General features: G+C 31.7%; 2 protein-coding genes across 2 annotated transcripts; one reads left to right on the top strand and one right to left on the bottom strand.

Annotated features, from left to right (window-relative positions):
- The first annotated feature begins 1,173 nt into the window (after window positions 1–1,173).
- LOC139897479 (uncharacterized) lies at window positions 1,174–6,500 on the top strand. The gene is made up of 7 exons (XM_071880183.1): window positions 1,174–1,298; window positions 1,674–1,746; window positions 2,192–2,307; window positions 2,994–3,133; window positions 3,436–3,586; window positions 4,772–4,931; window positions 6,122–6,500. Exons 2-7 carry the CDS (start codon window positions 1,734–1,736, stop codon window positions 6,214–6,216), a joined length of 675 nt encoding a protein of 224 aa, XP_071736284.1. The 5' UTR covers window positions 1,174–1,298; window positions 1,674–1,733; the 3' UTR covers window positions 6,217–6,500.
- A 1,682-nt stretch (window positions 6,501–8,182) lies between these two features.
- LOC139897478 (uncharacterized) lies at window positions 8,183–9,734 on the bottom strand. Its single transcript, XM_071880182.1, has 3 exons — window positions 9,471–9,734; window positions 9,284–9,349; window positions 8,183–8,385 (listed from the first exon to the last, which is right to left on the bottom strand). The coding sequence occupies exons 1-3, from the start codon at window positions 9,582–9,584 to the stop codon at window positions 8,380–8,382; spliced, it is 186 nt and encodes a 61-aa protein (XP_071736283.1). The 5' UTR covers window positions 9,585–9,734; the 3' UTR covers window positions 8,183–8,379.
- Window positions 9,735–9,982: the final 248 nt, after the last annotated feature.

The following is a 9,982-nucleotide window of genomic DNA, read 5'->3' as shown; positions in this document are numbered from 1 at the left end:
AAATATAATGAAACAGATACGTTTAATGTAAAATATTATACATTTAATAGTTTGTTAACGTATACATACGTATATATATAATCATATCCAATTATATACTGGTTCGTGAATCGTCGGAATTTGGTCGAGGTTAAATGAATACATGAACACAGTTCAAAATGTTTGAAATTTAACTAAACAAACTTTGCTTATCGTGTCGAATCATATAAAGATTAAGTATAAATTTGGTCGGAAATTTCCAGGTCGTCACATAAAGGGCCGAGATTTAATTATATTGCCAACAATTAGCTTCTCGGATGGAATTTTCCCAACCTTCAACCATATTGTCAGGGTTGTTGCCATTTGAGTTTCCTCCTAAAGCGTGTGTGCGTGACATATAATCGCGAAAGTGATTAAATCTTCTATGGGTGATGTCGATAATGCCGATCAAAAAGAAAGATATAAAAATATAGAAAGAATATATATACTACACTACTATGATATATAGTTAGATATGAACTTTATAATTTGATGTTGTTTATTGAGTTAAATTCAACAAATCATCGCAAATTTTATAAATCAATTTTATTTAAATTTTAGATGTGCATTGCACGAGATCTATAAATAAATAAATGACAAATTCCATTAAAAGGTAACATTTTTATTTTAGGTAATCTATGTTTACTTTGTCGTTTAAAGGATTATTTTATCAAATGTTACTAAGGAAAAAAGAATTTTGTTACTTTTAAGTTAGAACTATGTCAAAAAAATTAACGATACTCTATTTTTTTCTAAGTAAAGCATATTCAAGTCTGATTATTGACAATTACGTGAGGATAACGAACATATGCAAGTCAGATAATTAGCACATACGTGTGTCGTTAATCTTCTACGATCATATTACGAACATAACGAAAATCAAGTAAATATTCAGTTGGTAAGAATTATCATTCACGAGGTCTTTCATATCCTCTGGGAAGTGCGAATGGTATATAATTTACTCTAAAATAATAAAATATTTTTAATTTTTAACGTACTCTTCTTTTTAATAACATTTAATTTAATAAGATAGTCCTTTAAATAAAAAAATAAAACATACATTATCTAAAATCTAAAATAGAAAATTGAAACAAAAAGGTTACATTTGCCCACAAATAAATAAAAACGTTTTATAGAAGAAACTACAATCCGACCCAATCATAAAACCTAGATACCAAAACAGACCAATATCAAAATCCCAACACCATCTGTCACTGGAAACCTCGCCGTAAACTTCTTATCGCCACCGTTGCACCACCGCTTCAACTAACCGCCGTCAGGTATAATTAATTTCAATCACTGCAATTAACTTGCACAGTTAAGTCGATTGATGACTTCTTTAACGAATTTAATTACAATTAGTTCATTCTTTTACTAGCATTGAAAACAAATCAAACGTTATATATGGAATTATGAACCCTGATCTTAAATCAATCAATTGCCTTTGCAATTAGTAGTTTTAAAGTTACAGATTGTATATGTAAATCGGTTATGGAATAGACTTTGAGATTAATTTGTATGCATGTAAGAGTTAGGGGTTTTGTGTTGATTTAATTATTGATTGATGCAAATTGACACTGAATGCAAGTGATGCTTGTTATAAGAAATTATATGTTTTTACATTAAAGTTCTATTTTTTTGTTCTTGTTTTGCAGGCTTAATTAATCTCTACCCGTTCTTAGTGAACCGCAGTTGTTTGTGAACTTTCGAATAAGATGGAGGATTGGGGTAAAGCTACTTTTATCTTTGTGTTATTTATTTACTTTACTTTTTTTGGTTTATTTGCATTATTACTTCTTTTTTTGCTTGTGTTTTGAAAATGTTTGCGTTGTCAATGATGGAAACCTCAAGTCAACCTGGTGTGTTTTCAATAACTAGAAGTTGTAACTGTTGCTTGAATTTATCAAGAATGATTTAAAGTAGACAAAATAGTTTTAATGCTAATGTGTGAGGTTGCATCTTGGCTTAATATCGTTAGCTAAAATGTGGTCGACATGGTAATCTCTAGTTGGAAGATGAAAAAGATTTTATTAGCAAATAACTTATAATGTTAAATTTCGTGGCTTTTCGCTATTGTGTCTTGTCTTAGGTCTCAAAATAACTCGTTATGTAAATACTTTGATCAAATATGTATTGTCACACACATAACAAGTATTTCAACTGAATGTGGCAGAGGATGAGCCAGCCCCACTCGTCTTAAAAAAGGAGCCTAAAAGCCAGTGGGATGATGAAGATGTTGATGAAAATGATATAAAAGAATCATGGGAAGATGAAGATGAACCCACTTCGGTACGCTATATTAATTAGTTAGTTTGTTATTCGCATAGTAGAGTTTAAAACGGTTAGAGTTGGGCCGCCCACTTTACAAAAATTGTTTATGGACTTTTTGAGTAGTTTATGTTTGGCATACGATCACAGAATTGCTTCATTAAAATAATATACTTAGACCTGTTTAACCTGCTCGACCAAATTGACCCGTTAGAGATAAAACATAGCCCAAATTGTTTGTTTAAGAGTGGCTCGAATTGACACCTTGAACTGTTAGGTGATATTTGGTGCCGTTACATGAAAGTTGAAACTATCTCTTTTCTTCAAGCCCTTTTTTACACCTTTTCTGTAATAGGGAGTATTCCCTTTATTTTCTGTTTGAATTCCTATGCATGCTTTTTTTTTTGTTGTTGAATTTTTTCATCTTGCCCTAAATACGTTTCTCTTTTTATTTCATGTCACTATAGTACTATGATCTTTAAGCTACTCAGTCTTTAACATTAAACTCTGACAATACCGTCTTTGCTTTTAGGTGTTTTTTCTGAGATTTTATTTGATTAGACGGCCTTAGTTTTTTTTTTAGTTATAGTGTGTTACTATAGTACTAGTAGAACAAACCTTCAATCAATTATATTTTCTTTTTATTTTTAACTGTAAATTATAAATTATAATATTATGATGGTTTTATTTCTATTTATGTGTATCAGCCGCCAGTTGTAGCACCTCCTCCTGTTGTTAAGGCTGCAAAGAAGCCCACAGCCAAAGCAGCCCAAGAAAAAGGGAAGGCTGTTGAAGTAGTGAAAGACGAGCCGTTAGATCCTGTAGCAGACAAACTCAGACAACAAAGGTATGATCTGTACAAATATATAAAGAGAGTTGGTTATTTTTGTGCATGATTTAATTGTTTTGATATAGTTATGTTTAATAACTTAGCAATATCCTCGTGTGTGATCATACAATCTTCTGAACTGGGGTCGTGAATTACATTAACGCAATAATGATTGGTCATTCAATAGCATTGCATGTATTAATAATATTATAGAAGTTGATTGATCATATTTTATTACGATGAATCACAATAACTCTTGTAAAAGGCTGTTGCAGGTCTCCTAATTTATTTATTTATTTTTGACTTTATTTATGGTAAAGGCTTGTGGAGGAAGCCGATTACAAGAATACAGCTGAACTTTTTGCCAGCAAAAAGGGTGATGACAAGACAATTGATAATTTTATCCCGAAATCAGAGAGTGACTTCATAGAATATGCTGAACTGATCTCTAGTAAACTACGTCCATATGAGGTATATTGATTTTTGTTCCATTTAGTTCACTATTTATTATTCATTAGACAAAATTGCTAAAATAGTTTCCGTGTCTTTAAGTATGTGCTTGAATAGTCACTGCTAATTATAATCTGCATTATTAGTCACTAAATTTGTTTTTTCTCCCAAATACATTCCTTAACCTAACAACAGCTAACAGTTCGTTAGGTTTCACATATATGACTGTCACGTGACTTTTAACCCTTCAATATCTGTAACTCTTCTTCCCTTCTTACTGTAATCGATCGATAATTCTTTTCCCCAACCTAAAATTTAAAATACGCATCTAGTACACGATGGAAGCTAGAAACACGAATTGCTAAAATTTGAATATGACTCATTTTTCAAACCTAAAATTGGAAATACTATTCATCATCAGTCTAAGCTTGATTCTTGCCACCTGAATTTTCTATGATTATCATTTACATGAGTTTCAAAAGAGTATATATACCTTAATATACCTTAAGAGATAAATAGATAATATAATTATGAGGACACTGCTTTTAGCGAACTCTGAATCTGCTTGCAGACTTTTAATGTTCGTAATTGGTGGTCGGAATACAATTTTTATTATTCCGTTCAAATATTTTTCAGGATGGAATTATTTTACTTGGTTAGTTAATGCACAAATTAGTGTAAGATTGGTTATCTATATTATAATTGTCTCTACAGTTGCTTTATAACAAAAATGTAGTGATGGCATATATGCCATAGAATGAAGGAAAAAACATGGAAAATATAGCTAAATGGAGCTATAAAGTGTTTCAAGAGTTTCAGTAAGTGGTATTACTCATAAAGAATCTAATAAAGCATTTGTTTGCTAGTGTTAATGATTCACGTTACTCACGGCTAACTTGGAAGTCGTTCCTGCCCAAACTGATTTCCTGTTATGATTTAGGATAGAAGTTAGAGGCGTTATACAGGGTTTATGTTTAAGCACATGAGACTCACATGATTGGAACATAATAACGGACTGATAAGTACGGTTAGGTTTAGGGATGTATTTGGGACTAAAACATTAATTTAGTGACTAATAATGCAGGTTGTAATTGGCAGTGACTATTTAAGCAAAAATGTGAAAGTACATGCACTATTTTAGCCGTTTTGTCTATTTATTATTATCTGATATGTAACATTATAACTCTTGTTGATATATGTATGCAGAAAAGTTTTCATTATCTTGGACTGCTAAAGAATGTAATGAGATTGTCAATGACATCATTAAAAGCTGCTGATTCAAAAGAAGTTGCTTCATCTATAACTGCTGTTGCCAATGAAAAGCTTAAAGCAGAGAAAGAAGCTGCTGCTGGTAAAAAGAAAACAGGTATGTGTCTTTCTTTTTGTACATAATGTTACGGTTATTATATTATATATTATATTTTATATTCTTATATAATAAGACCATAATAGAGTGACACGCACAATAGTAGATTAACATATCCTCTAAACCCTGTGGAATTAAACTAAGCTCTCCTATGCTAAATTATGTAGTAGGTAAATTTCACAATTTGATTAAAAACATCAATTTAAGTAATTTTGAACTATACAAGCGGCAAGGGTGCAGGTTGGGTAGTTAGTGGGTGAAGATGTGTTACGTTTAAGGTGACCATTGTTAAAATGTGTCGATTTGGGCTGTGAGCTGATTTGTAACTGTAACTTATTCTTTATCCGATGTTTTAGAGTTTATTGAATAACATCTGCGTGGATTATATTTATAATATAACAATCACAAGATGACCCAAAATGACAATTTCGTCAAAACTCGATCCTAAGAAAAACTAAAATCGACTCCAAAACTAGGTTCTAACAAACACGACTTTAACTGTTCGGGGCTACTAACACGACCCTTAAAAAATTGCGTCAACTCTAAAACATAATTATAACCAATATGACTCTAAACCTTGAATTGAGCTACTGTGACCTAAAAACCGCTCTGGCAACAATCCAATAGTCGAAGGAGGACCCCACCATCTAAACAAACTCAACATGATACGGAAGGCATTGGTGCTAAATCATCTTATATCATCAATTTGTATCTTTAGGAAGATAATAAGTTTAATTGAACCCTTAATAAAGACATCCAATAAAGAACAAGCCAGGTTGGGAGGTGAAAATAAGTTAAGTTCTTAAGGCTTGCGTTTTTGGTTGATCTGAAACATCTTTTGTAAAGTTTTAATATAAGTAGCTTTTGGACAGCATTTAATCCATTTCGCCATTTGTGATCAAGATTACAAAAGCTACTTACTCAATCAAGATACTCTAGGCATTTAACAACATCCTTTGGACAGCATTTAATCCATTTCGCCATTTGTGATCTTCATCTTTTAACTACATGTTTAAAATTTACCCGTTCAACTGTTAGAAATTAAATAAATGGCTGTAAATTACCACTTTTTACAGCAATCGTCTGTCATTACTTTTATGTGTTAGTTATCTTATTGTTTTCCCAAAGTTCAGTGTACTTTATACTTGATTTAAACAAGATATGACTGTATGCACTGTTTGTTTGTGTAGCGGGAAAGAAGAAACAGATCCATCTTGATAAACCGGATGATGATGCAGTTGTAAATGCTGGATATGATGGATACGACGATTATGATTTCATGTGATAGTAATTATCAGTTTCTCACTTTTGGTTGCTTTCTAAATCGGGATCTTGTAATTACAGCTTGATTGATTAGCCAGGGAACTCAATTGTCTTTTAGAAGATCAAGCACTTTCTTTCTCTGGTTTTGTATTGGCTGGATGAGTGTTTTGCTTACTGTTTTTTTAATACATAAAACTTGAAAATTGTGTACACATTTCATCATGTTGATTAAATTTATGGTCGGATGATCATTAGCGATTGGGTGAACAATTGATATAAACATGCTTGATTGTATTATGGTTGTCATGTTTTTTGAGTTTTAAGGTGTTTTGCACATTACAAGCCTACAACAAATCCTTATGTTTAGCTCACAAGTAAAAAAAGAAAAAAAGATAAATACTCGTATTATAAAAAAAATTATACAAGTAAATACATACAAACCGATGTGTCATATTGTCAATATTTATGGCAAGGTTGATGAACCAATCAACATTTCTCTTTCTTTTTTTCTTTATTTTTTCTTTCATAGCCCTATCTTCTTTAGATGATTGTTTCAAATCATTTCGGTCCAAGTCATTTCCTTAAGTATTTATGTAAAGTTTTTATATGTGCATAGCATTGCTCCAAGTAAAATTAAGGTGTGAAGTCATTCTTTTTGGGTGGTCACGTTCTAATTAGTGTTATTTGTATGTTTTTAGGTGATTGTGTTTCAGATTTATTTTATGATTACTTTCAAGAAAAGGATTTGGTGTGAAATCTAATACTCCGTATGGTCCTATACCAAGAAATTGGGAATGAGCATCCAACTGTACAGGTTCCAAATTGGTTTCGTTTAAAACTATTGACTCAAAATAAATGTTAAAAGTATATTTAGCATTAATTGTTGGATTTTGCTAATGTCGGACGGCTCTAGGGCGCATAGAACTCTTAGTACGTAAGGGTTATTTATTAATTTATAGTGGCGGTTATATATTCAATTTATAGTGCCGGTTATGAAATTGTACAATAGTTTCATGCACCTTGACGACATCCCGAGCTGCCGCTAGCAAAATCTTTCTATTTTCAGTATCAAAATAATGTCATCAATTAACGATTGAACCAAGATTTTTGTTCCAAGAAAGTAAAGAAATGAGTGAGAGTTCAATCACGTTAGCCGTATAGAAAACTAGAGATTGGTGGATTGCTAGTCACTTATTAACCGATCTAGTTAAAATGGGCTCTTGCATTCGTACTTTATTTTCTATATCAATTAACTTGACTACATAATATGTTGAATATGCAAAAAGACACTATATAATATTTGAACACTAACACTTTATACCCTTGTGAACACTTGAAGCATATTAGTTTGTTTACTTCTAGCAAAGTTTTTAATGTAACACCAGTAGACCCGTTAGTAATGGTTGTTGAAAATTTCATTAAATACCCTCACGTACCGGGAACATGGGGGTAAAATTGTCATTTTAACTTTCTTTCTTGTCTCACAATTTCTCCTACGATGCACGTTGATGGTCCCCGTACCATAACTCATTCTCCTAGGATGCACGTTGATGGTCCCTGTATCATAACTCATTCTCCTAGGATGCACGTGGATGGTCCCTGTACCATAACTCAGTCAATCAAAACTCTCGCGCTTGTTAACCATGGCCAATAACAACCCTCCTTCAACTACTACATCACCATCCGATAGACTCACTGTTAACTCAATGAAGGGTAATAAAAATCTACGTCAGGGACAATACAAGGACCACCTACGTAAAAAGAAATGACCCATACTAGTTATCTGGTAGGGACCATCAATGTAAAATTTTCTTTATGTATCATTCATCAAAAAACTTAAATACATCTTGAAGCTCTTGAAGCTCTTGAAGAGATTGATGGCAAATGTCCATTAGTACCACTGTTTAAATGATTAAAGAGCAACTACCCTAAACATGTAATCATGTATCACTAAAAAAATTCTATATATTTAAGGTAAAAGATGGGATCAGATGTATATTTTCAAGGAGATTATTTCTTGATCATAATCAATTCTTACAATCTTATAGAAATAAAAGTTTTTACCTTAAAACACCAATATGCCAAAAATTACAAATGAAATAACAAGTAAACAAAATAACAAGTAAACAAAAAACATGAACCAACTCTAGCCACAAAATGCAGGATTCTCAAAATTTGATTTTTGTTACTCCTGCAAAATAGAGAGATACAATCATAGTAATTAAAAAGGAATGAAGAACAAGCAAGATGAAAATCATTCAGAATTCATAAGATATGTGACGTATATAAACTTGTACAATTAGTTTAACCACAGTGGAGGCAAAATGGGCGGGGCACACGCGTTGGATGTTATGGGTTGACAAAAAATTAAACACCATCTTAACTATGAATAACTAAAGACCAAAAATTGACTGTATATATATGCATTAAGCTAATAATCTGAACATCTAATTAAGTCGATGTAGAAGATTGTAAGATTAAATTACACTTTGAGCTACTTTTAACCCCGTCCAACCCTGTCCAACCCATTCATACAGTTCCATTAAAGCTAGCTGTTTTATTTAATCAATTCCTGATAGAACATAACTCAAATGTCGCAACTCATAAAGGGATAAAATCAAAATTAACACTATAAAGTTCCCGGTAAATTAACTTCAATTTCTTTATAATATGATCAACAATTTCCGATTTGTTTTCACACTGTTCGCATCCGAAGGGGATCGCAGCTATTGACTGCTGTGGTGCTAGAAATCGTATAGCACGACTTGTCTACATCGATATAGAACAATCTAAAGAACGTGTTGGGCCACAATCAATTATCAACACATAGTGGTCAAATAAATGTTCTCTCTAAATAAAAAATGTGTAAAAATCAGCCATGAACTAAAAGGAAATTTAGACAACGCCTAGAGTGACCTTCAAATTATAGTCTTCAAGCTTACTTTAATGTAGGACTTATCTAACTAGTTTTGGCTTTATAATTTCAAATACAAATAATTATAAAAAATAATAATCGCTCAATATCACTCACTTTAAGTTTCAATTTCTATAAAACCATAACGAATTTCAATTTCTATAAAATGGATTACCTTTGGTAATGGTGGAGATTCAAGGTTTGAGAGACGGGATTCTAGAGAATCAAATTGCTGCTTCAGCTACAAATAATTTAATAAAATCAGAAATATGAATACAAATTGGAGTAAATCAATTACTAATTATTGGATTAATCGAAGGAAGAATTGAATTGAATTGAATTGAATTAAGGAGTAAAAGTACTTGGGAAGAAAGAGAGTGACGATCGAGCAGAAGATCTTTGTAGATAAAATGAGACATGACGGCAGCAGTTGAACCAAAACCTACAGCGAACCACATCAATCTCAATCTAAGCATCTTTCTTTCTTTCTTTCTTTCTTTAATTTGATGAATTATTATTAGGGTTTTTGATTGCTTGCTTGCTTGCTTTCAATGCTATTCACCAGGTCCCCAACTCTTGCACAATTTCAACTTTTATAAAATAAAATAAAATAAAATAAAAAATTAACTGTGTTTCTTTTTTCTTTTGTTTCTTGTGATATAAACGGATATGCTAAGATAAATTTTTTTTTTTTTTTTTCCCTGACTAAAATAAACATTTTTCGATAGGAAAAAAATTTGTGAAAGCAAACGTAAATGAATGTTTTATGGCTAACGATGTTTCCACTAAATCCACCATAACTATCTAATAAGGTAGTTTGAAATATTCTTTTTAATCCTTGAGTTTACCTGAGATCTTACAATCATGTGATTGA

Source organism: Rutidosis leptorrhynchoides, chromosome 3, assembly GCF_046630445.1.
Source record: "Rutidosis leptorrhynchoides isolate AG116_Rl617_1_P2 chromosome 3, CSIRO_AGI_Rlap_v1, whole genome shotgun sequence".
NCBI classification, from domain to species: Eukaryota; Viridiplantae; Streptophyta; class Magnoliopsida; order Asterales; family Asteraceae; genus Rutidosis; species Rutidosis leptorrhynchoides.
The sequence above is the reverse complement of the archived record's forward strand: the minus strand, read 5'-3'. Positions and strand labels throughout refer to the sequence as shown.